General features: G+C 40.4%; 1 protein-coding gene across 2 annotated transcripts in view; it reads left to right on the top strand.

Annotated features, from left to right (window-relative positions):
• Positions 1-25846, top strand: part of KIAA0319 (KIAA0319 ortholog) — a 44299-nt gene extending 18453 nt beyond the window's left edge. The window contains exons 3-20 of one of the 2 annotated variants that reach the window (XM_009887223.1): positions 1-183; positions 2597-2695; positions 3360-3457; positions 3850-3937; positions 4497-4589; positions 5218-5350; positions 7215-7443; positions 9162-9285; positions 10669-10801; positions 12975-13123; positions 15279-15430; positions 16536-16674; positions 17945-18104; positions 19423-19565; positions 20954-21076; positions 22502-22592; positions 24705-24796; positions 25668-25846. In XM_009887223.1, coding sequence (XP_009885525.1) covers positions 1-183; positions 2597-2695; positions 3360-3457; positions 3850-3937; positions 4497-4589; positions 5218-5350; positions 7215-7443; positions 9162-9285; positions 10669-10801; positions 12975-13123; positions 15279-15430; positions 16536-16674; positions 17945-18104; positions 19423-19565; positions 20954-21076; positions 22502-22592; positions 24705-24796; positions 25668-25846 — 2408 coding nt within the window. Of the gene's footprint in view, positions 184-2590; positions 2696-3359; positions 3458-3849; positions 3938-4496; positions 4590-5217; positions 5351-7214; positions 7444-9161; positions 9286-10668; positions 10802-12974; positions 13124-15278; positions 15431-16535; positions 16675-17944; positions 18105-19422; positions 19566-20953; positions 21077-22501; positions 22593-24704; positions 24797-25667 lie in introns of both variants that reach the window. The other variant, XM_009887222.1, reaches the window with a different exon arrangement.
• The last annotated feature ends 2042 nt before the right edge of the window (positions 25847-27888 follow it).

The raw sequence follows: 27888 nt of genomic DNA, 5'->3' as shown, positions 1-27888 counted from the left end.
CTGCTACGCCTTCTCCTTCTTCAGACAAACTGGATTTCTCCCCAGGTGTGTCAGAGAAAAACGAGACTCCCACAATAACCCTAGAGAATGTCACTGAAGGTGGGATCATGCTACTTCCCACTAGTACTGCGCCATCTGAGCCCATGCAGCAATTCACACCACCTGCTACTGCTGCTAAAGCAGGTAATGTTTCAACATAGCTGGAGATCTGAGGGGTACCTTCAGGTTGGACGGTGGGTGGGGATGGCTTTAGTGCTGTCAGGCTTCCAACCTGTTGTTAGTTATGAGGTTGCTTTTTATCCAAATGTAACATCATTCCAGTTTAAGCCTGTAGACCTGCAGTATCACTGCAAACTCCAGACCCCTTAGCCACTTACTTCTGAAGCAGAACTCTGACCAATTCCGTCATTAATGGACAATCATAACTCAAGCAAATACAGCAAAGTAAAAAGCAGATATTAAGAGCCTTTTTTAAATTGATTAATTTTTATACTTGGTGAGAAATATCTGAGGCTTTCTGGAGTTTCAGAATAGTCTCTTCTAGACATACTGTCATTTTTGTGTGACTCTTCAGAACATCGTTCCATCTCAGAAACTCAGTAGGGTTCCCACTATATACAATTGTCAGATATCATGCAGCAACATAGGTGCCTGGGGAAGCTCAGCCCTTTAATAGAGGAGAAGCATAGCCCTTAATAGGGGAATACATGGCTGCTTCATCCTGTGGGGAGAAAAAAAAAAAGAAAAAAGAGGTTTGCTCTAATTTCAGAGCTGTGAGGAAGCTTATCAGACTTCCAGCTGCAGAACAAAAGTTTTTATTTTGTAAAGGACATGTTTAACCACTATGTCCTCTGTAGTTGTGTTAAATTCTGTGTGTATGTTAGAGTATCTCCTTTCTCTTGCTGAGTTTCCTGCCTCCCTGTGCACCCTGGCAAAGGGTTAGATGGGCCACAAGAAGCAGAGAAGCACAGATGCGTGTTCTTCTGCCCTCCTGATGTGCTGAGGGATGTGGAAAGCTAAGCCCTTTGCTTCCTGGTGGAGCGTGTCTGGTTTGGGACATTCTTGGCACCCTCTGCCAAACTGCAACCTGCCAGCCAGGATAGCAGTAGGAGGTAACAAGAAGAGATGAGCTATAAGAGATCTCTTTCCAAGGCAATGGATCATCGTTACCATTGAGTGTTGACTAGGCAGCTCCTCCTCCTTCACAGGAGGAGGTTGAAGAGGACTCTAAAAGGAGGTTGGAAGAAGAAACTGAAGGGAATGTTGTGATGAGTCTCACTGTAAGTACTGCTTTGCGCAAGGATTACCTCAAATTTGTGTGTTCTAAGCCCTACTGTCTTGGAAGTCTTGAAGTCACTCCTTCTCTCCTTTGGTTATTACCCTCATCTAGCCATCTTATTCTCATCTCATGTGGAGGTCAAACTACAAACCTCCACTCCACTGGTGTCTAGGGTAACTCCAATAAGCAATTGTGGAGCCTCGGGAGCACTTCAGTAGCAGTGGCAGAAAGTGTGCTGTTAATGCGGCCTCTTCATCCATTTTTAGACCCGTCAACTGCCACTACTGAGTTGCCTTTTGGTCATCTATTCAGAGTTTGTAAGTTGGACGTTTAGACAACGTTAGGCGTTTAGATGTTAGTGACTTTGGAGAACCTTTGTTCTGTGGGTTCCCAATATTAAAAGAAAGACATTTAAAACCTTTGAAATACAGGTCTATGGGAACATTTCCTGAAGTTGTGGTTTGGTATGTTTCTGTTGGGGACAGGATTTGTGGACTTTGGTGTTTTTGGAAGAGGAAATAGTTTTCACAGATGAGAACTGGGGGGAGCGGGTGTTCCTGGATGGCAAATAGATTGAATGTGAAGTTCAGCTACAAAATAACGCCTTTGCCCTGCTATACAAGTGGAGTTTTTAAAAGGGACACTGAACTAGGCATTGAGGTATGCCTCACAAGGGCCACACAAACATAAAGTAGTGCTACTTGGTGAACGAAGACGTGATATTAGAATTTTAGTACAGATTATGTTACTTTATTTTAAGAGGGCTTTTTTTGATGCAGATGGCTTTTTTTTTCTTCTGTAATTGCATGTTTTTTAATTCCTGAACCTTCATCCAATTACTGGGAAAAACGCATAATTCTTTATGTAGAGCAATGTTACCTGTGACGTACAGGAACAATCAGAATGCTTTTCTCTAAAGCAGAAATAGGGGAAATGACACTTTGTATTTGGGGAAGAAGAAAAATTTTGGTTTGGTAAAAGGTGAAGGAGCCGTAGTCATGATTGTAATAGATTATTATTTGACTATGTATTGAGGAATTATTTTTTTTTTACTTATCCTTGCCTATCCCTGGAGGTGTTCAAGGCCAGTCTGGACGTGGCCTTGGGCAATCTCGTCTAGTGGGAGGTGTCCCTGCCCATGGCAGGGGGGTTGGAACTCGATGATCTTTAAGGTCCTTTCCAACCTAAACCATTCTATGATTCACTAAAGCGTTTGTCAGATTTTACTTAATCTATTACAAGTAATATTTGAAGATACTGAATTTATATCCGTCCCATCTGTTAAAACATAATGTATTCATTCTATCTTAGATACAGTAAGAGAACTTATTGTGTCTGCTGGAGATAACATACAAGTGATGCTACCCAAAAATGAGGTTGAACTGAATGCCTTTGTTGTCCCACCACCACCTTCAGGTGAGTTGAATGGCCTTGGCGTACAAGGAGATGCACACACTACCATCCTGTAAATGCAGACAAGTCCCGAGTTATCCCACACCTCAGGATAAAACTATCTTTTTCATCTCCTACTACGACCTTTTTTATGGTTCCAACTGCAGAGAAGATTTCCTCCTTTGGATTTTAGATATTTTTTTTTTTTTAAAGTGATTTTTGTTTTCAGAACATGAAGTCATTAGCCAGATGGTTCAATAGAAAGCCTGTAGTTTCTACCAAAAGATGATGTGGCCCAGGTTATAGCATCTTGCTGTAAAGCAGAGGCGGGGGGGAAGTGGGTTCTAAATGCAACATTTACCTTAAAACTACCAGCTTCTGAACTGCAGCAGCGAAGAATACACGTTTCATAGGTAGCTATGTAAAATGCATTCACTTCACATGAAGCTGGGTTTTGTGAAGTCAATTATTTGTGAAGTGCATTACATCCTTGCTGCTTTACTAATTTACAATACATTGTGGAAGTTTAACACGTTCGTACTGCTTCATTTTGCAGGCTTAAACACTGGCAGTCGTCATTTCCCTACTGTAGCATTTCATCTGACAGATGGTGATCTTGATTTCTTCGTTTCCTGGGCTTATCTTGAAGGCAAAGCTGATTACTCTTATGCTGTGTTCTTTTTCTTAGAAACAGCCTACACCTATGAGTGGAGCTTAATCAGTCACCCCGCTGACTATGGTGGTGAAATGGAGCGCAGGCACAGCCAGACCTTGAAGCTCTCTCACGTAAGTGAGCTGTAGGCTCAGTCTGTGCACTGTGCATTGTGTTTGTGCACTCCTTTCGCAGGAATATAACCTGTGGGGAAGGGCATCTTGATTCAGGGAGTTCAAATGACTGCCAGACTCTCTTCACTTGCATGTGTCATCAAATCTTTGCCAGATTAGAAGTGTCTTTTTAGAGTGCTCTAATAATTTTTTAAGGTAGAGTAAAAATTCGTGTTTCTTATGTATTCCCAGCATCTGGGCAGTGACTAGTGACCTTCTGTGTTTGTGTTTATAAAAGAAGTTCTAGGTTTCAGATAACCAGATTTTTCTGTTTACAGTATGATTGGCAGATGTATGCATACTGCTTTTGTGTAATTTGACAAGTAACCCGATTTGTTCTGTGTTTGTCTCAGTTATCGGTGGGACTTTATGCCTTCAAAGTCACGGTTTCTGGTGAAAATGCCTTTGGTGAAGGTTTTGTAAATGTCACGGTCAAACCAGGTAAACCAGTTGGCTAACGTAATGAAATCAATTTCTTCAACACAAGCAGTTGTACAGCATGCTTATCTAATAGTCAGATACTGTCTGTCAAGGACATCTGGTAGTCCAGTCATGCAGAGATGTTTCATATCTCGGTGTCTATAAAACATTTTAAGGAAGCAGAGTTAAGGATCTTGCTCACTGTGTTTAATCGCTCTCTGGTCTCGTACCCTCCTCAGGCAAGGCCTGAGATAAAATCATGCCACCTTTTATGGTCCCCTTCTCCAGTACAGCTAGGAACAGCAATTAGGTGCTGAATCATCTCTAGCTGAAAGTTACAGTGCACAGGTCTGATCGAAATTACGCCAGCTAAAAGAGGCTGCAGCGGGAGACTGCTGTTTCAGCGTGCTGCTCTTCTGTAACCTTTTCTCTCCCTTGTCCAAAAAGGACAGCAGATGCTGCAAAACTGTCAATCCTTGATTTAAGTCATTGGGGACTATTGATCTTTAGAGTTAACAGACTAGTTTTGCCTGGACTTTCACTACTTTTTTTTTCTTTTCCTTCCTTGTCTTTCTCACAGCAATCAGAGTTAACCAGCCACCTGTTGCCATTGCTTCACCCAAAGTGCAAGAAGTTTCTTTGCCTACAACTTCTACCTTCATTGATGGCAGTCGTATGTACTGGACAATCCTGTGCTTATAGTGCTTATATCCTGTATTTTTGATATACAGTTACAACATTATTGTTTGTCAGTTACAAGTGAAATTCCTTCTTCTTGTTCTTCTCAGAAGTACCCTGAATCATGATTGATTTCATGGATTTAAATCCAAGTATAAATTATTTTAATAAATAAAAAGTGATAAAATGCATCCTTCCAAGTGGGGATTGAGGTGCAGTGTATTGGAGGCTGCTGCATCCATACAGCAGCTACTGCAGCTTCTTTCTGCCCTGCCCAGAAGGCCTCTGTGCCAGTACGGCTGGGGCCATGGTAGAGAGCTGTAGGGTATGATGAGATGTCATAATTACATTCATAATTACTGAGAGCAGGCAGGTTGGAATGTGCAGAGTCTGAGACTGATTTTTTTATTTGTGTGTATGAAGAATTTTTTGTTTGTTTTGATAAACCATACCAAATGTAACTTGGAATCTGTGGTTTAACAGCTATGGTATGTGAACCCTGTTAAAATATGCTTGAAAAGATAATTGCAGAAAACCAGTTAGGGATCAGCGCATGAAAGACTTTACTATTCGTTCCAGCAGTCGCTACAAGAAACTGATATGGTTTTCTTTAATGAATGTAGAAAGTATAGATGATATGAAGATAGTGAGTTACCACTGGGAGGAAATTAAAGGTCCTTTGCGAGAGCAGAAGGCATCTGCTGACACACCTGTCTTGCACTTGTCTAACCTTGTTCCTGGAAACTACACTTTCAGGTACCTGCACAGATGTTTTCCTTTGGGGTTTTAACTATTTCTGTGATGTCAGCTAAATGTTTGTTTCTCTTTGTGCACATATGTACCTCCTCAAACAAAAAACTTCATTTTTCTTCTGCATGTTCTTACCCTTCGTTTTGTACAGTGAGGAGACATAGGGAGCAGTTCTATTAAAAAGTGCTTGCAGTGATTTTGTGATACTGGTGTAGTGATACTTCACAGCGCAAAGTTATGCAAAACAAGGTGTCAGAAATTAAATACCTCCCACTCCCACCAATGATAACGGTGACAGAACTTTTTTTTTTAATTTTATTTTTTCCAACTTAGAACTTGGCAAGTGTCCAGAGTTGAAACTCTGCAGTCAGGCTGTGAAAGTCATGCCCTGAAGGGTGGTGGCAGACAGAACAATACTGGGAGACTGATCCTCGCAAGGCGTTTTTGTGTGCTGATTTTAATAAGAGTCATTCTGTTCTTCGTGAAAGCCTTTGCCTTGCTACTGTTTTCCTCCGTTTATGTATTGCTGAAGCTGAATTTGTCCAAACAATGGAAGCAATGTTTGTAGTTCTACGTGCTTTAATTAAAATCAGAGTTCATTTTCTGAACTTTTTAACTTAAAGCCTGATCTGCACAGAGGCAGACTTCCCACTGACCCAGCCTGGGTTATTTGGCTGCCAGTGGGTAACAGCATACCAGTCAATATATTATGTATCAGTGTAGCATCAGCAGAACATTGAAGCCAGCATACATATATGTTAAATATGGTGCTTTGCATAAGCTTCACTAAAAATTTCATAGCTTCAACTTTCATTCTGTGTTCTTTACTGGAATTTTTCCATATTGTACAGTGGCAGAAATGAGTGTATGATTTTTTCTGTATAAAAAAGGGCAGAGCTTGCTTACAAGCAGTGTTCGAAGTGTGTTCCAAACCTTAGAGAATTAAGAAGTCACTTGCTATATCTGTACACCTTTGGCGGAGGCTGAGGTACTTGAACAACAGTGCAATGTGTTCAATCTTACAGGAAATTAGCTGGTCAACAAAATTCAGTGCTCCTGACACGCGTGGATATGCACCCACTGCAAAAATATGTATTCCCTAATGATGTAGTTAATGAGCACTGGTTTTGTTCCCACTTGGGGAGGGCTTCAAGAGTGGTTCCCTTCTATGCAGTCAACTGTATGCGTTTTTCATAACAGAGGTGAATTAGGGATGTAGAGGGCAGTCTTTTATCACTTTCAGGTGTCTGCAGCAGTCTCATTTTAAGATGATTTGTCATTGTGTGTGTGAGAGGCAATAGTCTTTTGGTTTTTCTTTTAAACCCTGTACTTTTTTAGTTTTGTGACTTGACATCTTCAAAAATCTGAGCTGGTATTAAGCTCTGTTAAAATCAGCGATAGCATGCCACAAAGAAATAAGAAGTTAGGAACTGCAGCTGTGCTATAAGCAGAGCTTCTGGACATCCAGAGTAGTTTTGGATGTAGGTGTTAACAGGGACTGTTCCACTGTGGCTAATGAATGAAATCCCTGTTTTTTACTGGGCAAATTTTTTAAAGAATTTGCAGTGAAATCTGTTTGAAATTGATGAAGTTGTTGTTGACTGCAGGGAAGGGGTTTCATCTGGGATCCAGAATAGCTAGGGTTTTTTTTCCTTCTTAGTGGTTGAAAGCTGTGTTTGAAAAGTCTCCCAAATTTCTTTGCTACCTTTGTTGAGGGATATGTGTTTCTGGAGCAGAAGTTTTTATAATCTAATCAGTGGCTCTGTTTTAGGTGGTGTTTGAAAATGTGCCAGAGAAAGTTAACCCTTGAATTTAGGATTCAAGGAATGTCCCTATTAACAGATTTCCAATATTGTTTTTTCTGTTATAGACTCACAGTGATTGATTCAGATGGAGCAGCCAACTCCACCATTGCTTCTCTGACTGTCAACAAACCAGTGGATTACCCACCTATTGCCAATGCAGGCCCTAATCAGGCAGTCACCTTGCCCCAGAACTTCATCACGCTGAATGGAAACCAGAGCAGTGATGACCATGAAATTGTCAGCTATGAATGGTCACTCAGTCCTAAAAGCAAAGGCAAGGTTGTAGCAATGCAGGTATGTCTGTTTCTCCTTGCATAGGACTGGAAAACTCTATCTTTGCATCTGACACAAGGACATACATACCTAAGTAACTACTCAAAGGCACTGAAATATCTAGTGTTATTACTTGTTTTGGTTTTTCTCCTCCTCTTTGATGACCCTAGAGCCTGCTCCACAGGTTTCCATCTACTGAGATGCTGGACATGCTGAAAACTGGGTTTAGGAGAATGTGGGGGTAGTCAGGGTTTTCTTGTAACACTTTCTCCTGGAGAAAGTAGGACTCAAACAGAAACTTCATCTTCTGAGTGAAAGATGACAAGACTTTTGGTAGCGTTATGCTTCCATGCTCTGTGATGGGTCTTTTATGCCCACTAAAACACAGGTTTCCTACGAAGGCTAACTGAATTTATTCTCTTATTTTCATTGCTGTATTTTTTTTTTTAAATCTGAGAAAAGTTAGTAAAAATTTTTGGTGGACTTGCACTCAGCAAATTGGAGATTCTTGTAGCTCTGTAGGCTCTGTAATTAATATAATGAAGCCAGCTGAAACTCAGAAGCCATTTTTTATGAGAGACGATTTCTGCTATGTTGCAAATGCTTTAGACCTTCAAGACTGGAATGATATCTCATTGTAGATCTGTTTAAGAAAGGAGTAATACCGATTCAAGCATATACTGTAGAGGCAATTATGAAACTATGGCTTATAGCATAATGGGTTATTTCTGTTCATTTACCTAGACAAACGTTTCCCAAAAGCATCCATGCAACCTGAACTTGTAGTTTAAAGAACTGTTCAATCTTAAAGCAATCTTCCTGAAAGAAGGGAATGACTGCTTGAGATACCTAATGAATTCATTGGGTATTGAATGCAGAAATGTAAGAGCATTTTACATTTTCTTTCCAAAAGCCTACTAATCTTTTTTTATGTCCCTAAAGCTGAGGATGCTGGTCTTGAGTGTGTTACATGGTATCCATGATTACAGTGCAATGTAACAAGTACCTCTGCTGGTTAGTTAATCATTGATCAAGTCCCTTAGTTCTCATTGTCATCTTTATCCAAAAAAACCACCCCACAACAACCTAGTTGCATTGTGATTTGTTATTCCTTATATGAGACATGTCACAAATGTTAATTTTATTAGCAAAGGGACCTATAATTGGGCCCAGTCATTTTATAAGCTTGTATAGAGATCAGTGCTGCTGGAATGGTATACTCAGGACAGAGTTGTCTTGTTTAATGTGTTTTTTCTACAAGCCTGCCAGGCTGCTATCAAGTCAAGCTTGGTTTTGCGTTTAACAGTTTTTATAAATACTACGTTAAAGAATATAATGATGCTTGTTTTTAAAATACCTCTAAGGAAATGGAATAAGCTGTCGCAATTTCCATCAGTGTTTAGTTTCCTAACTGAGAAAGTTAATGTCCCATATGTTTCACAATTATTGTTGCTTAGAAATAATGCAGCAATTATACCAACATAAAAAAATTATGTTTATTGTCTATAGATATTTCTTGGGTTGGTAGGGACAGTTGCAATAGTGAATACGTTGTATCTATGCATCAAATTTTAAGTCTCCTATTTGTCTACAAGGTGCTTAAACTGCTTGCTTAAACGCTGTATTTATGGATTAAAATAAATTTTATCTTTTCTTCACATTTGCTCTGTAAGACCTTTCATAATCCATGTGCGTTTCTGTTTTATCTCACACTCTCTGTCTTTATAAATGCTGCATAGGGAGTGCGGACGCCGTACCTCCAGTTATCTGCAATGCAAGAAGGAGATTATACGTTTCAGCTGACTGTCACAGACTCTGCGAGGCAGCGGTCCACAGCTGAGGTGACACTGATCGTACAGCCTGGTAAGTCGGCTGCAGGCACGTTTGGGTCCCTCAGGGGTGGGCCAGCCTGATGCCTTAGCACTGTCCTCGAATGCCTCATCTCGCTGCATTGCGCCACTGAGATGGCAGTCTGAGCGTCTGGTATCCCTGCATCAAGGACTCTTCCACCTCTATTTTCTGTCAAAGCAAACTGAACAAGTGTAGAATCATAGAAAGTCCAGGTGATGATCCTGAGGCTCACACCAGCCTGATTATGGAAGGCAACCCGCACAGAGATGTGTTTGAGTGTACTTCTAAAAGCTAAAACGTAGTTCTTGAGTTTAATAGCCTGCAAAGTGTGTTTCGCAAAGCTGTTCAGAGTATCAACCAGTGCTCTGCTCAGTTTTCTCACAGTTTTGCAGTTGTTCTTCAAGAATCCTTGTGTGATTTGAATTCTCACTAGAATTGCATTGCACTTTCTAGGGAAAAGCGTCAAGCAAGGAATTTTCAAAAGTTGCATCTTTTACATGTTTGTTTAGATTTGGGAGCTGAGTGATGAATTGGGCCCAAATGGTCCAGGCCTCGTGAGATTTTTTTTTTTTTAATGCTTTTTTGTCTTTTGTAATGTGTTTGCCTGTTACATCCAAAGTGGCATTTTTTTCCCATCTGAAGGTCTCACATTCCACCATGGGGCAATGTTTTGTCTCCCTGTTGTTGTTTATTACACATCTTTTTGTAGATGACTCATGCTGTGAAAACTTTACAGCAGGCATTTACTGCAGAAATCTAGAACGTGAATAAGAAGTACAGCATGTGGTGGTGCCTTTTAGACCCGTTATAGTGTAGAACTAGAAAGATGCTATTTCTGAAGTCAGGTCTAAGGGAGAATGGTAGTGTTGCCCGTTTTACCATACCACAAAAGCAGAGGTTGAAAATGGAATAATAATAGGTTATGTGTTTCTGCACTAAATCCTCAAAGGCTCTAAATTGGCATTAACTTAGTGGCTTCATGCTGACCTTTGAGCAGCAGAAAACCTGGGCCAGTATCTTCTTCAAGGGGAAAGAACTGTATTCGTGTGGGTGGTTTTGAAAGGGATGCAGTGGTAGAACCAGAATACTCCACCACTCTTGTTATAAGACATTTCATACAGTGCATTGAGCGTGCTGCAAGATTTTTGGAGTGTGTGCCTTCAGATATGACTGTGAAAAAGGGAAGTACTTGCTGTGGGATGTGGCTTGATTTAGAGCTAGTCTCCCCCATCTAGTATTTTCTGCTGGCTTGTGCGTGTTACACGTGTGATTTTTATCTTTGGGCCAATATATCAAATTTGTAATATAATACTCTGTGTAAAATCTTCCCTCTGATTCGCAGTCCTTGCCAGTGACTACCTAGCAAATATCATGCACTAAATATTATTTTTACAGAAAATAACAGTCCTCCAGTAGCAGTGGCTGGCCCTGACAAGGAATTGACCTTCCCAGTAGAAAGTACTACACTGGATGGAAGCAAAAGCCAAGATGACCAAGGCATTGTCTTCTATCATTGGGAAAATATCAGGTATCTAGAGATTTTACTAATCTCCAGTAAAACAGAGAACAAAGTGAAAGTCATTGGGTGCCACAGCCTCTTACACAATTGTGTTGGGTGATGCACTGTTTGAGAACTGCTTTGAGGATTTTCCCACTCAGGTGGTAATGAGGTAAGAGACAGGAATTTTAAATTTAAGTTGGAGAGCTTAGGCAATCTCTGCCTATGTTTTGCAATGTGTCGTTTTGAGGCCGACTGTTATAAAGTTAAGACAAAATGACTGGAACTTCTGTGTCTCCTGTTAAAAAGTGAGTAACAGGCTTGGGTACACTCCTGTAACGTACTTTTTTTTTTTAATGCTTTTTTGTCTTTTGTAATGTGTTTGCCTGTTACATCCAAAGTGGCATTTTTTGCCCATCTGAAGGTCTCACATTCCACCATGGGGCAATGTTTTGTCTCCCTGTTGTTGTTTATTACACATCTTTTTGTAGATGACTCATGCTGTGAAAACTTTACAGCAGGCATTTACTGCAGAAATCTAGAACGTGAATAAGAAGTACAGCATGTGGTGGTGCCTTTTAGACCCGTTATAGTGTAGAACTAGAAAGATGCTATTTCTGAAGTCAGGTCTAAGGGAGAATGGTAGTGTTGCCCGTTTTACCATACCACAAAAGCAGAGGTTGAAAATGGAATAATAATAGGTTATGTGTTTCTGCACTAAATCCTCAAAGGCTCTAAATTGGCATTAACTTAGTGGCTTCATGCTGACCTTTGAGCAGCAGAAAACCTGGGCCAGTATCTTCTTCAAGGGGAAAGAACTGTATTCGTGTGGGTGGTTTTGAAAGGGATGCAGTGGTAGAACCAGGAGAATACTCCACCACTCTTGTTATAAGACATTTCATACAGTGCATTGAGCGTGCTGCAAGATTTTTGGAGTGTGTGCCTTCAGATATGACTGTGAAAAAGGGAAGTACTTGCTGTGGGATGTGGCTTGATTTAGAGCTAGTCTCCCCCATCTAGTATTTTCTGCTGGCTTGTGCGTGTTACACTTGTGATTTTTATCTTTGGGCCAATATATCAAATTTGTAATATAATACTCTGTGTAAAATCTTCCCTCTGATTTGCAGTCCTTGCCAGTGACTGCCTAGCAAATATCATGCACTAAATATTATTTTTACAGAAAATAACAGTCCTCCAGTAGCAGTGGCTGGCCCTGACAAGGAATTGACCTTCCCAGTAGAAAGTACTACACTGGATGGAAGCAAAAGCCAAGATGACCAAGGCATTGTCTTCTATCATTGGGAAAATATCAGGTATCTAGAGATTTTACTAATCTCCAGTAAAACAGAGAACAAAGTGAAAGTCATTGGGTGCCACAGCCTCTTACACAATTGTGTTGGGTGATGCACTGTTTGAGAACTGCTTTGAGGATTTTCCCACTCAGGTGGTAATGAGGTAAGAGACAGGAATTTTAAATTTAAGTTGGAGAGCTTAGGCAATCTCTGCCTATGTTTTGCAATGTGTCGTTTTGAGGCCGACTGTTATAAAGTTAAGACAAAATGACTGGAACTTCTGTGTCTCCTGTTAAAAAGTGAGTAACAGGCTTGGGTACACTCCTGTAACGTACAACGTTTTCCCATCAGTGCGTAGAACTAGGCTTTCTCAGTCACTTGTTTGTTGAATAATAAAGTAAACTTGACAATCTGTTTAGCCTGAGGTTTCAATAGTAGGTGACTAAAGCACTCTCGAATGCTTACAAAAGTTTAGAATTATGTTGTTTATGTATGTTTATGTGCAAAACTATTTGATCCTTAATAAAAGGACAAGTTATTGGCCTATGCAATTGTCACCTCTATGGTACAGGAAGAGATGTCACCCTGGCACCCTCTACATGTTGTGAATGGCTCTTAGAGCAACAGCGTTTGCATGCCCCCATGAAATAGTATAATGAGGAGGTTGAACTTCTGGGGTGCATTTTCTCCTTTTCTGATAACTGCGTCTGTGATGCTTGGGTGCTATGAATGTCTTGAAAAAATGGATTTATGAATTCTCTGAACTAAACTCGTGTCATATAGTTCTTTAACCATCAACACAGCAGCGGTAGAACTACAATATACATAAAAGCAAATGGCATCAGCGATGCTGCTGTAATAACAATTGGGCTGGCTATGCAGGATTATTTTTCTAAGATGTTTTGTTTCAGTGGACCAAGCTCTGTGCAGATGGAAGATGGTGACAAAGCAATAGCAACTGTGACTGGTCTTCAGGTTGGCACCTATCGCTTCAGGCTGACCGTGAAAGACCAACAGGGCTTAAGCAGTGCGTCTGTGCTATCTATTACCGTGAAGGAAGGTAAGCCTAGTTGCTGCTTCTTAGGGTAGTGTAGGCAACTTGCCAGTTAATTCAGTCACTGACAGAAGGTAAAGGAAATCAGACCAGAAAGGGATAATGTTATTTGTTGTCCTATTTTAAGGGTGTTCAAGAAGAGTTACTATTTTTTTTGTAATATAGTAGTATTGTGACTGGTAGAATTATCTTCACTTACTGCAAGCTTTTTTAAAGTTAAATATGTGCCGAATTAGTTCTAAGAAAAATGCTCAAAATACTGGTTTTGACCATGGTGCGTCCACTTTATTAAGAGGATATTTTTTTTATTTGATTCTCGAAGTTAAGCTTTGAGCAGAAAAGCAATTTTACTGTGGATTTTAAGTAACATTGAAGAAGCAAGGTTTCAGAGTGTACCAATTTCCACTTAAGTTGAGGTCTTTTAGTGTTAAGTTTCTACTTTGTTTTTTTGATAACAGGGAAACAGTTGCTTTGGTGTTTTTTTAATTATTCCCCCCCCTGCAACATGCATGCTGTAGAAGAGGCTTTAGGAATACTTTTTGTGTGAGATCATAGAATCATAGAATCGTTGAGGTTGGAAAAGACCTTTAAGATCATTGTGTCCAGACGTTAACCTGGCACTAAACCAGTAAACCATGTCCCTAAGCACCACATCTACAGGTCTTTAAAATCCCTTCAGGGAGGGTGACTCAACCACTTCCGTGGGCAGCCTGTTCCAGTGCTTGTCAACCCTTTCAGTGAATAAATATTTCCTAATATCCCATCTAAACCTACCCTGGTGCAACTTGAGGCCATTTCCTCTTGCATCCTCAAGTTTTCAGATAGTAATAATCCAACCATCGTTTGCTTCATGTTCTTCTTTAGGGGAGTGATTTTAGCATTTTCCATGGGCCTTTGCCTCCTTTTAAGGAAGGTGGTGTAATAATTCCAAATCTTGTTTGGTCCCGAGTTTGGCTTTCTGTTGTGTACCTTGGCTTTTGAGGGGAGTGATGCACTCTGGCTCTGCAGTATGGTACCTATACCATTTATGAAATGATAGTAGAGTTGCATTAGAATCTTAGCTGCTGACTTTTTTGAAAAAAAGTGCAACCTTGGTTCTTTTTCACTTGGTATCACTGCAGAGTGTATGAATCTGGGAGAAGAAGCTGGACTCAGTTTTACCCATGTGGATCACTGGTTGAACCATTTCGGAGTTTGTTAGGTGTTTAGTCGGAAACATATGGCGACAGCTCTGCCCTAATGTGTCTCATGGTCTCATTCACGCTGTGAAGTGTAGCCACAGTATGTACTGACTACTGTCACAGGTTCTATATTAAAAATACCCAGTGCCAATAGCCAGGTTTAATCAACTGGTTTATTTGGAACAGACAAGATCACTTTTATCACAGGGAGCTCTATACTGTTCTAAAGAATAACGTTACAGCCAATACCCTGGAGATCTGCCCAAAATTCAGTTATTCATATCCAACCTAATATTCAGACCAGCGAGGTATTTCACTGAGCCTCACAGCTTCCTGGAGCTCTGTCTTATCAGTTGTGTGCTAAACAGAAGTCGATGATGTCTGGTTTCTGGAAAGAGAATGTGTTCATGTTTCTTTGGTGTTGTTTTGCTGTACTCCCAATGCATGCCCTAATTTCACAGCTAACAGTAAGCAAAAAGCATTCAAGAACTGGGTTTACTCTAAGTTTCCTGATTACACTTTGCCTAAATACAGGCATTGTGAAGATATAAGACCTTGCACAAGCTTCTATTAGGTAATAAGTGATTCTCAAGACGAGAAGAGCCCAGATCACTATCTTATGCTGGGCTGTGTTTCTGAGTAGGTAGAAAACCTTTTTGCTTGACTGAGATCTGACACTTAAATTATTGAGAGACTGTAAATAGAGTACTCCACAATGCTTTTTGAAAAAGATCTTTTTGCATAGTACCTCTTACTGGTATTCTCCTCATGGTGCAGCTCTGCTTTGTCAGGTTGTAATAATCCTGAGGCCAAATTCTGTGTGCTTACTCATCCTTTCCCTGTACCTTTGACACGAGATTCTGTTGTTACTGCCTGTAATCATCAAGTAAAGAATTGCAGTGTGGGTGTATTGGCAATGGCATGTCACATTTCGCATGTTTTGAAAGCAAATCCTTCTCCTCCACTATTTTTATGGCTAGAAAACAACAGTCCGCCCCGGGCGCATGCTGGTGGGAAGCATGTTCTAGTGCTTCCAAATAACTCTGTTACCTTGGATGGCTCAAGGTCTGCTGATGACCAGGGGATTGTCTCGTATTTGTGGATTCGGGATGGTCAAAGCCCAGCAGCTGGGGTGAGTTTCTTCAAGGTTGTAACGAGTCAAATTTGGCTCTTGTTATGCATGTAGCGTCACTGCAGCAGGGCAAAGCAGGTATGACTCATAAGATGCTATGATGCATAATGTCTTTTTCTGGTTTGTCTCCCCTGCTCTCTCTAATGCTTTGGTTCAAGGGGCTTGTGATATTTTCTGTAGAGCTATAGAATATGGTAGCTAAGTAAGAGGACTTGCAGCAGTGTGGATTTAGATGGGAAAGACTCGAGACAGAAGAATAAAGTTGTGTCTCTTAAAGAGTAATTGGTGATAGTAGAAAGCTAATGTGTTTGAGAGAAAAATCAACTGAAATCCTGATATTCCAAAGGAGGAAGAGTCTACGAGAGCAAGTAGTACCAATAAAGACTAAGGAATCATGTCTGGTACCAGATGAGGTGAAACTTGCAGTTTAAGATAAAAACCGCCTGGCCTGGCAGACCATGGTGAATAGCCTGGGTCATTAGGTCAGGAAGTCTGCTCTCCGAGTGCAGATCACAGAAGCACCTCGTGATAAACTGAAGTTTATATGTCAGCTACTAAAACTGTGATAACTTGCCTATCTGCACAAGAGTTGTGGACAGCTCTTGGCAGTCAGGAAGATAGCGGCAAATCAGCAAGAACTGAGAGACGAGAAACAGCAAAACAATAACAGAGCTTCTAGAAACAATTCACATGAGGGTATGAGAAGAATTGAAGAGGTTTAGCTTAAGTATAGCTGGCAGAGATGATAGTTGGAAATACGTGAACTCCAAGGAAAGGAAATTGTTGGAAGTTAAGAAAGCAGAACAAAGGATACTGGAGTAAAATTGAGAAATAATAATGTAACTCTCTCAATTTCAAGCAGATGAGTACTTGAGAGTGTCAGCTGTTCTGTTTGGGGTTTTTTTAATGAAAATATCCTTACTGTGCAGATATCCTCATTAACTGCCACTTCCAAATTTGCATTACTCTGCTATAAACTGTGGGTAGGTCACATTTGTCCCAAAAGCCAAAGCAAGAATTCACACTGTCATACCAAATAGCTGACGTGATAGTCACACCTGCAACTTTCTCTGAGGGTATAATCATCCTAATACCTTTTTTACAGGATGTGATCCATGGCTCAGACCACGAGGCAGTACTGCAGCTAACTAATCTGGTAGAGGGAACCTATACTTTTCACTTGAAAGTGACGGATGCTAAAGGAGACTCAGATATTGATTCAGCAACTGTTGAAGTGCGGCCTGGTATGACAATTAAAAGGTCATCGATACGTTGTGAATACCTCATCTTTGTTCTCCTTTTCATGTATTTATTTCAATGTTGTTAAGATTCGCTCAAGTTAAACCACAAAGTAAGCAGGTCTCTCTCTTCCTACCTTGTTATTGTTCTCTTAATAGGCCTGAGTGTGTTAGAAGACACATCAGGATTCTTAACTACTGTTCCCTTACTGGAAACATAAATAAATAAAAATCGTACTTCCTAGTTAATATTTTCATTAGGTTTTTGTTGATTTCATTCCTTGTAGGTTTTTGTTTCTTTTTTTCTGGTTGTTAATCAGTTTGGCCAATGGAAAGAGATGGGAGCTGAGCATTAAGTTTAGGTACAAATGCTGCAATTTTTGTTTGATGGTTGAAAGTGTGTGTTTATGCTTGTTTTCCTTCTTTCATCCTGAAGGACAAAAACAAACCTCAAAGAATTTCAGGGGGTTAAAATTGTCTTTTCATAGTTTGGTATTGCTCGTATGTAGACTTGTTTTTAAATGCAGAATAAATGGGTATGTGATGGAAGTGTAAGTTGAGGTTTTAGGAAATGGGTCTGAAATCTTGGGTCTGTCAGAGATTTCTTGTTTGTCTGGTTCGTGAGTGATGATTTTGTTTCTGTTCCTCACTTTACTGTTGAATGTAGTCACAATAATTGGCTCAGGATTCTCATTCGATATCTGTAAAGCTTGTTTTGTTTGCAAGGCACTCTAGAAGTTCAAGTATTATTTAACAGAACCCTCAGTTTATAAAGGTAAACATATTTTGTATTTCTCAAATTGACCATCCTCATTTAGACATGCTCACACAGTCTTGCATGCTACCATATGAGTCCATCTTTGCCTCGCCTTTTCTGGATGGTAGCCATAAATAGATAACTAACAGGGAACTTAAGAATTATTAGACTTACCTAGTGCTTACCTCTGACTTTAAGATGGCAGCATTTAGGGGAACAGAAGTTGCTATTCTGCACAGAAATGTGTTAATGCTGAACTGAAGTACACACTGTAGAGTTTTCTTTCAACTGATAAGCTGGGTTGCGATCTCAGGACCCACCAAGTTTGTTTTGGAGGGAATGTGAAAATGTAGGCTAAGTACTTTTCTAAGAACACAAAAGGATTGGGTTATAAGGGATATGGGTCTTATGCAGGAAAATATAGTATTAATAAATACTCTGGAGTATTGCATGTTGTCTTCAGTTGGTACTGAAACATTTGCCAGGCTCTGAAAGAACAGCATGTTCTTCTTCTGTCAGATCCCCAAAGGAGTGGTCTGGTGGAGCTGATTCTGCAAGTTGGAGTGGGACAGCTGAGTGAACAGCAGAAGGACACCCTGGTGAGACAGCTGGCTGTATTGCTGAATGTTTTGGATTCAGATATCAAAGTTCAGAAGATACAAGCCTACTCAGATATAAGGTAGAAAGATACCCTGCTGTTCCAGGAAGATTTGTGATTTTCATTGACTCTTTCATAGCTCACAAATAGTTGCAAAATAATCTTTTCTGAGATGACACAAAATGCTACCACTCTCAACAATATATGGTGAATTTCTTCTGCTGTGGTAGAAAACTGATGAAGTAAGCCCTCTGGAGGCTCAGAACTGAAGTGTTTCGTTTTTAAAAAAAACCAAATTCTTTGCATAGTTTTTTCTGTTTATTCATTTAAAGGAACTGCGTGCATATATTTCAGTGTCTTTGTTCCATACAGCGCTATTATTTTTCCCAAATGCTGGATGGAGTGAAACAGACAGACTTTCTCATAGTGAAGCAAGTATTGTATTTCAGAATAAGGTGCCAGCTGTATCTGATCAAACCTATTTTTTTATTCCTCTTTTCTTCTACTTCCTCTCTAAGTTTTTGATATTTGAAGTATTTTATAAGCGCTTCCCCAGGTAACTGGTGACGAAAATCCATTTTTTGCAGAGAAAACTGCACAGTGGATACTCCTTAGTGTGGTATCTTATTCTGAAGTAGAAGTATCCCCCCTACGTGATGTAGAGGGCTAGAGATGGCTGTGAGTACCCAGAGAAACTTCCTGGCATGATTGGTAGAACCTGTTGACATGAGTTATCTTTAAATTACTTCTTGTTAACTACTTGGTAATTTAAAAACCATTTTGGCGTCTATTTAGCTCTTAGGGAACCTCTTAAAATTTAAAAACAAACAGTTTGGAAAATCCAGCATTTATAGCTATGATATTTTTAATCACAGCATCCAATTACTGCTTTTTGGATAAAGATGTTCCCGGAGTGTCTGATAAAGGATGAGATCAACATCACCCAGTTTAAAAAGGCAGGAGTTGGGGATGGGCTCCCACATGAAATTCTCTATCTCCTTTGCTTCTGAGCTTTTCCTTCTCTCAAGTTCAGTTTCATAAAGTTACTCAAGCTGCTTCAGAGTGCTTTGTGACCGGCTGTAGATGAGAGTATGGAAAGCAAATGTATACATACTTCTCTTAAAGCAAGAGTCAGGAAGACCAAGGAGGGAATTGCATTTGCTGTTATCCTCACCTTTCTTCTGTGAAACTGAGAAGCCAGAGAACTGCTGGTGGTCCTGGCCTAGAATGAAGTCCATGGCATATGGATGGAGTTGACTGATCCACAGACAGAGTTCCCTAATCTTTATCGGTGGTGACATTTGCTTTCCAGAAACAAACAAAACCAAAGGCTATAAACTGAATGCCTGACAAAAGTGGTCTTTGACAGCAGCCATGACCTTAGCTGTTCTTTCTGCAGCACCGCAGTTGTGTTCTACGTGCAGAACGGGCATCCTTCCAAGGTGATCAAGGCATCAGACGTCTCGCGAACTCTGCATGTGCAGCTTTTGAAAGAGAAGGCTGACTTTCTCCTTTTTAAAGTCCTGCGGGTTGACACGGCTGGTATGTTTTGGATCCTGCTTGCTTATCTCAGAACTTTGCAGGCATTTGGCTGAGACAGCACTCAAAAACAGTGCATGAAGGCCTTCTGTCTGCCATCTGGTGTTTGGGCTTGGATGTAGCTTTCTGAAAGGTGATGTTGAAGACAATACTTAAAATACTTGTTCATTTGTGGTAGACGGGTGCCAGTTACTTGTGTTCTTTTAGAAGATATCATCTGTAACAACAGGAAAAAGCACATCTTAACCTGGTTGGTCTGCATCAGGAGAGCCTGGGGAATGAGGATAAAGATACCCCACTCACACCATCTTTTGTTGGAAGATGGGTAAAACTTAATGTAGCTGTAATATAGAATGTTTCATGTCTTTGGTTCCTTCAAGGCTTTTAGTGTTCAATAATAGGCTTGTAATGTAACTTGGTTTTGTCGTCTGTATCAGGCAAAATGGTCAGGCGATCACTGTGTTATAACCTAATCTTCTGATATTTGCAGTGTAGATGGGCCATTGGGGTTTCTTATAATGAACTTTCTCTTTTCCCCCAAAAGGTGCTTTAACTTCTAAGCCTATTTTAAACTTCACTAGTAATGTGAACCCTTTATGATACTTGGATGTTATAGATAAGATTTCTCTCTAATTTAAAATCAGGACATAATGATCCAAATGCAAATAAAGTGAGCGAGCTCTGGCAATAAAATAGTAATTGACTCTGTAGTAAACTCTGTCTCTATTTACCTGTTGAAAAGGACTGTTGTTCTATTGTAAATGTATTTGGATTACCGAAATGCGTAGGTGTCACTTGAAAATATGCATTAACGTTTTTCTTGACATAGCAAATCTGCTACTCTAAGTTTTAAGGGGAATAACTTTTTATCTTAGTCTGATACAACGTATTGATCTAGCAATAGATATTACTATAAGCATATGAGGTATGTAAACATTGTGGCCTCAGATGCTGTAATTCAGTTTTGAAATACTGCAAATACTACACTTTAGTTTATTGGTATGATGCTTGTCTTCTAGTACCTGAGAACTCTGATATTCCTCAGTTCTCAGGTACTTTAGAAGTTCTTATTAATATGTCATAAAGAAATGAACAGGTCTGAATTCCACAACTTCAGCTCATCTCTATTTCTGGTTAGAATAAACCGTTCTTGACTTGCATATAATTTCAATGTTGTATGCGTATGCATAAGATATATTCTTATCTTCACAGCCAGCACAATCTGCAGAACTGTAAATCTGTTTAACTCATAACAACAAATGAAAGGGAGATTTAAAAAATAACAATGTTATGAACTAGATGCTTTATGACCAGCCTAATCTCACAAGTAAGAGGATGCGTGACCAGTTGTCTATTTACACAACTCACCCTATGTTTGGTTTTGTTTTTAGCCTGTCTTTTAAAATGTTCTGGACATGGACACTGTGACCCCATAACTAAACGCTGTATTTGCTACCAGCTGTGGATGGAAAACTTGATTCATCGTTATCTAAATGATGGAGAGAGTAATTGTGGTGAGTTTGGATATTGTGGGAATAACAACAAGAATAATTCATTATCTTGTGAGAGACTGTTGAGTATTTGCTGTCAGAGTGGGGAGTACTTAGGTAGATGCTGAGGGAGGACTCAAACAGTCTCTTTGTTTTCCAGCCCAATTATCTTTCTATAGAAAGATAGTTGAATAACGTATTGAAATGATAATATCTTGACAAGTAGCCAATATTTAAAATATTTTTAAAATTTAAATTTTAAAAAGAATCACTATTTGAGGAAAAAAGGTATGAAAACTTTGTCATGGGAGAGGGATCTTGCAACAATTTGGGGCCAGTTAGAAGGGTTGTTGAATAGCGTGGTCGTTGCAGAGCTTTTGAGCAGTATTTGATTGTTTCAAAGCTGAAGAAGAGGCAACAAGTTAGATTCTCTAAGTGGGTGGTTGATGCTTCTGTGCCAGAAGTGTGATCCGACATCAGGAAAGAAAACACCAGTGTTCTGGACTAGCCAATATAGTCGCCTTTAAACCCTCAGCTTTTTAGCATGATTAATTTCACTGTTTCTTTCAGTTTGCCCGTTGGACCTGGGAAATGCAATTTAGTTTCACCAGCTTAATCATTTCTATATGCTATGCCACACCTAACGTATCAGCTAAGCCTCTCTATTTAAAATATTTAATAGTTTTAATTTACCTAAATTTATCTTCTACTTAAGTTGAAATAAAGCTCAACTCTTAGTACTGTGCAGGCTTGGAGACATTTGCTGAGCAATCCACTAGTCTTCGGGTAAATCTATAGAAATTTGGAAGGAGCTTGCTACAAGCCGTTAAGTAACCATGGATCACGTGTCTGTCTGTAAGTGAGCAAAGACTAATTGACCAACCAAAACGGGACAATAGGTTTTAAACCTGAGGCTGGGACCTCCTGCAGCCCGCCCTAATGCTCTGTCATTCCATAGTGTGATAATAACACTGAAATAGTGAGTATACACATGTTGGAGTTCACATTATTGCACATCTCTCTGTGTCCTTCTCATGTTTTCCTGGATTTACAAATATAAGCATGCATGTAGAAGGATCTATCTCTAACCAGCTGCTCTTTTAAAGCACTACTAAACTGCCAGACCCAGAGCACAACTATGTTTGTTTCAGTTGGAGGATGACAAATGAGGTAGTAACCATGCCCTCTTGACTTTCAGTTCCCACATAGACTTCAGGTATCTTGGCATGGTAAAAGGTATTAGAGTGGAAGAAAATTTTCAAACATGCACTTTTAATCTGGAAGCTTAAGAATTTTTAGGGATTCTTCTGAGAATACGAAGGTGCTAAATTTTCCTGAGTTCCTGTTGCCACTCCCCATTCCTTATGATTGGTTATTTTAATAGAGTTGTATTAGAAATTATGCTATTCATATTACTTTACAAAGAGCTGTTGTGTTTCTTTTTTCCAGAGTGGAGTATACTCTATGTGACTGTATCTGTTTTTATCTTGATTGTGGTCATGGTAGGGCTTGCCTGGTTCTGCATCTGCTGCTGCAAAAGGTATGTGATTTCTGTTTCTTTTTGGTGGACTATATGTGAAAACTGCACACCACAGCCACATTTTAGTCCAGTTCTTAGCACTAAACCACTGAACTCTTTTCAGACATGTGAGGAACTTCCTGTAGCTATTTCTCTAGAGACACACTTTCATTGAAAAAAGGAGTATCCATGTGCGGCTTTGTGCTTTTCCACATTTCAAAAAACAAAAAGCCAGTATTGGAGTATCCTTCATATTAAGAGACAATTTATGTTAAAAATGCTGAGAGTATACTGCGTATTTTCATGGTCTCTCACTGAGTCCTCCAGGTACTCCATGCTAAGAGAAGAGAGGCACGCCCTGAAGGTCACTGATGTAGGAGTGCTCTAGGCCATGGTAAGGGAGCTGCTCCCAATCTAGTGTCTCCCTTTGGCAGGAGGGGTGGACACGTGAGCTGCATATGTTTGACAGGCAAGGAGTGCTCCAATGGTCTCTGTTACACAAACATTTTGCTTCCTCTTTCCTTAAGCAGTTTTGCCTACTGCTGTATGTTGTTTCCCTATCTGCTCCCCCCCTCGAGTTTTCCTAGCGAGCAGATAAGAAATTCTCTTTCAAGTGACAAGCCCCTGCAAGCTCTATTACTAGAGCAAGTGGTTTTGCTGCTGCTCAAAAAGCCCAGCAAATAGATAGCGTGTTCAGGTGTTAGCAAAAATGAAATGCTGTCAAAATCTTTCTGGATTTTCAACTTTTTCTAGGGTGTCTTTGCAGTATGTAAAATATGCTGTTTGAAATACATTGGAGTCGATACTGATTTCCTTTCCTGATGGCTGAAGGAACAGTGCTGTTAGTAGAAAGGTTTAAACAGAAGTGTGTCCCACTCTACCCCTACAGTGTGGGGTGGAGCCTTACAGGCTTGTGTGGACTTTATGAGAAAGGAATTGTTTATGGAGTTTAGCTGCTTCTGTCCTTAGACCTCATGTGGCTTGTGCCGGAGACTGAGGGCTGGTTGATACAGATACGTGTAAAAAAGAGGAGGGAAATGCTGCACAGGTCCGAATGGCAAGAGTACCCCTTTGTCTTGTACAAACCACAGGAAAAAGACACTGTAGTCCAAGATTTGGCTGGAGTGTTGGAGGTGTTGAAGGCTTTGCTGAGTTGCCAAATGAACTAAATTTTTTTAGAAGACTGTAGAGGAGAGGGCGAGTGGCTGACTGTTGCTGTAATGTCGGCTGAGCAGTAGGTGGCTTCACCACTGTGAACTGTGCCATCTGGGTAGGAGTGCTTCTTCAGACATTGCCAGAGTCAATCCTTGCCTTGAAAAAGGGCACATCCCACCCACTCACCCCTCCTCCAAAGTTATGAGAAGGAGGGCGAGAGAAATGCCTGAGGTGTGACAGCCTCTTCTAGGAGGTGCCCCCTTGGTTTCATGTGTGAATGCCCATATTTCTACCCTGAAGTCCATTGTTCATTTCCTCTCGATCCAATACAATAAACAGGTCTGTGTCTATTTCTGTAGCTCCAGGACTTTAGCTTCTGTATTAATGAGCACATGCGTAACTCTTGCAAATAGCTGAAACTTAACAAAGAGATGATGAGCATTGTGGAAGTAGATGCTGGGGAAAGATTTAAATGAAGAAAGAACAGGTGGGGATTTGCCTACAGACCAGTAGGGCTTTGTCCCTGCATACACATGAGGGAGCCAATCTCCATTTTTTCTGGCCATCTCTGTAAGCATAACCAGACAAGCACCACTTAAATCCTCTCAGTTAAAATGAAATTGGGGAATAACAATTTCTTACAGAAATTTTATTTGGAAAAAAAATGAATGTATGTCTACCTTGTGTCTAGTTAGTTGAAGTTGAACAAACTGAACCCCTGTGGCCTAGGAAAGCAAGTCAGTCGTTCCTGCTTTCTTCATCTTTGTATATCAGAGAGAAAATGAATTATACTCTCTGGTCCAGATTGCACAGCTGCTTTATACAGGTATAAATTGGAAAAACTCTTTTTAAGTAGAGGTGAGAAAGTACAATGAGGTACTGTATTGGGGTGTGTAGTTATCTGTATGAAAAGGGAGAGGGAACAGATTTATGTGTGTATGTGAGAACTAAATGTCTTTGTGCTAACTTTCTCTTTAGCAGAAAGAGGACAAAGATAAGAAAGAAAACAAAATATACCATCCTAGATAACATAGATGAGCAAGAGAGAATGGAGCTACGACCCAAATATGGTAAGCCCTACCTGTTTCAACTGGGAACTCATCCACCAAGCTTACAGTTAATGTATGTGAGTTGACATCTGTAGTCAGGAGGAGCCCAGAAGCTGGTCTACAAGTTTGGGAATGGCAGAGTAAAAGCACAGACAATGAAACGGTTGGGGGAGAATCACTTCATTTCTTTCATGAGGCCTTGGGCTCAGCGACTGCTCTGAGCTTCTTTGTTAATCTTAACTTAGAACATCTAACTGTCCCACAGACTTTCTCTGTGTAACCCCTCCTCCCCTGCACACACTTTAATTTGGAGCTGTGTTTATTGCTGTGCAGCAGTTCCATCCTGGCCCAAAAGTGCCCTGTTAAACATCAGTAGACTTCAGCCAGTACTCTCTGTTAACATATATTTTGATTTACCTGGGTTTCAGTTTTAGCAAGGAAAATGTTGGAATGCAGGGAAGTAAAATCATCCTGAGAAATTGCTCTCCTAGAAAGACAGACATAACGTTTCTGTAGAAACCATGGCCTTTCATTGCCACTCATGTTAATCAGATAGTTGAGTGGGCAGACTAATTTCCAGATTCAAGCTATTAAAAGTACATTAGCTATGTACTAAGATCATCTAATTGTGTCAAATTTAAGTGCATATATTCACATTTCAGAGCCATAAACTGACAGGTCTGCAGTGAAATCAGAAGAGTATCTGCTTGGCTGTGTGTGATACCTCCTAGGCCAGTTCTTGTATTGGTGGTGGCAGTGGTGCACACTTTTTTGCTGGATTGCACAGAATGTTTTCACTTGTCTTTCCAATCACAGCAAAGGAGAGGATGGTTAGTTGTTATTAAAAAGTGAAACCTTTCTAATTGAGCTTGTTTTGCTTTTTTATTGTCAGGTATAAAACACAGAAGTACGGAACACAACTCCAGTCTGATGGTCTCTGAGTCAGAGTTTGACAGTGATCAGGACACTATCTTCAGCAGAGAAAAGATTGAAAGAGAGAATCCTAAAACCCTCATTAATGGATCCATCAGAAATGGAGTTTCCTTCAACTACAGCTCCAAAGACAGATAACTGAGTGAGAGTAAAAGCACAGAACACACTGGTCCAACACATCTGTCCCGCCTCTGTTTTTCCAGAACCAAAAGCTTCCTAAAATATCAAATAATTGCCGATGAAAGGGTAAATTTCTGGCACAGGGGAAGGAAGGAGGAAGGACTAGATAGATGGTCAGCTAAATTCCTCTTGTCACTGTTAAAGGAACAAGGAAAAGCACATCATGTTTCTTGCATGTTCCATGCTGAGTCTTTGTCTGGACTTCAGAAGGCCTTTTCCTGTATCACTGCTACAAAACTAGCCAGGGCTGTTACGGTACTAACAGTGGTAACTGAGATTCATGTCCTGTGCTCCTCTCTCTCTCTCTCTTGGAGAAGCATTGTGATTACGATGCTGACCTAAACCAGCAAAAGCCAATATAGATAAATTCCCATACAAATTTAGAGAGCAATATGTGACTGCAGGCTCCATCTTCATTTTTTCAGTTTAGGTTGGGAACACAAAGAGAGCATTTTTAGTGCTTTGTATTTATCTCTGACTGTGCTATGTGACTTCCTTTTCTAGGGTAGTGCTCATCAGATGAAGATGTCTTTGTTTTCAAAGGAAGTTTGCAATTAGCAGTTGCTCTTAATCAGCTGTAAAGTAATGTGATACATCTGTGTCCTGTAGGATGCTATGTTCCCTATACTTACAAAGTATGGTGCCTGCAGGGAAGCCCAGCCTTAGGTTGCTTCTGTAATGATGAAGGTGTTTTGGCTCTCTAGAGTCTGCCACGTCCAGCCAGGAAACAGTAGCAGAAAAGCAGGAAGGACTCAGTGTGATGCACCTTCAGAAGCATTTTGAGCATCCCAAAAAACGTTTTGCTTAGAGAGCACTTCTGAGGAGCTCCGGACCTTTTAAGACTGAACCCTCAGCTGGAGATGAGTTTTCATCTGTCGGCCTCAGTGCTCTATTATAGAATATGTCAAGCTTTTGCGTAGTGAAACGCCTGTGGCAAAATACCCTATGTGGAGTGGGAGGTTCAACACCTACCTTCATTGTCGTGGGAATTGGTACTGAGAAAAGTTTCAGCTTGAACATTTGATTGTTTTACTTTTTCCTCTGTGGCTATTCAGTGACTAGATGTGTTGGCCTAAAGAGATCCCTTCAGGTGTTTGGGAAGAGTAGGTGTGTTGGAGTTCTGATGTTCTTGTTCACAATCTGGATAATTTTCTTTACAGCATGCTTATTAGGCTTTACAGCCATGCCCCCAGTACTGTTCTTGAAATCCCAAACTGAAGACCTGGCCTCACTGGTCAGGGGTATCTGTGTCTGTGGTACTGTTTGGCCACAATGCCAGCCTTTCCTGGGGGTCCTTTACTGACATGCTGAAATCTCAGGCTGAGCTGGAGGAATGATGTGTTCTGATGGAGAAAATGTTCTTCTGGGAGCGTTTTGGACAGGGGGTTTTTTAACTTCTTTTTTTTTTTTTTAAATCTGGTGGTGGAGAATCCATTAACAGAGAGGGGTGGAGCAGTATAGAGATCAAGGAGAGCAGATGAGAAGAGTCAGGGAGGGGGCATAGCCCACCTCCATCCTGAGGAATAATTTGGTTGAGAATTTTGGGGCTTTCTCTGCCCTTTCATAGGAGTCTGATACAACAGAGTAGTTGGGTCAAACACTAGCTTCTGTGCTTCTCTTGTTAATGGAGTTGGGCAAAAGTCGGAATAACTGTCTAGGTTGGAAGGAATCAGTAGTCAAAAGTTGCAGCAACATGACATGCTCATAACTGGTTTCATACCTTTGACTCTCAAATGCAGCCAACAACGGTCCCTGAGGTTTCTAATGCTGCATTGAGGAGCATTTATCCTGTGCGCAGCCCTGCATTTCTCTGGAAAGCTGAGTGTGGCTGGAGGAGTCATAGTGGTGGGAGAGTCTGTGAAGAGCTAAAAAGGGCTAATGCAAGTGTTCTCCATGTTTTTCCCATACCCACCAGCAAGATGCAGTATGAATGGTATGATTTGCTTTCTTCAGAAGCCAAGTTTGAACTCTATGTGTATGTGTTTTAGGTTATTTATTGA

This window comes from Charadrius vociferus, unplaced genomic scaffold (assembly GCF_000708025.1).
Source record: "Charadrius vociferus isolate BGI_N301 unplaced genomic scaffold, ASM70802v2 scaffold1086, whole genome shotgun sequence".
NCBI classification, from domain to species: Eukaryota; Metazoa; Chordata; class Aves; order Charadriiformes; family Charadriidae; genus Charadrius; species Charadrius vociferus.
The sequence above is the reverse complement of the archived record's forward strand: the minus strand, read 5'-3'. Positions and strand labels throughout refer to the sequence as shown.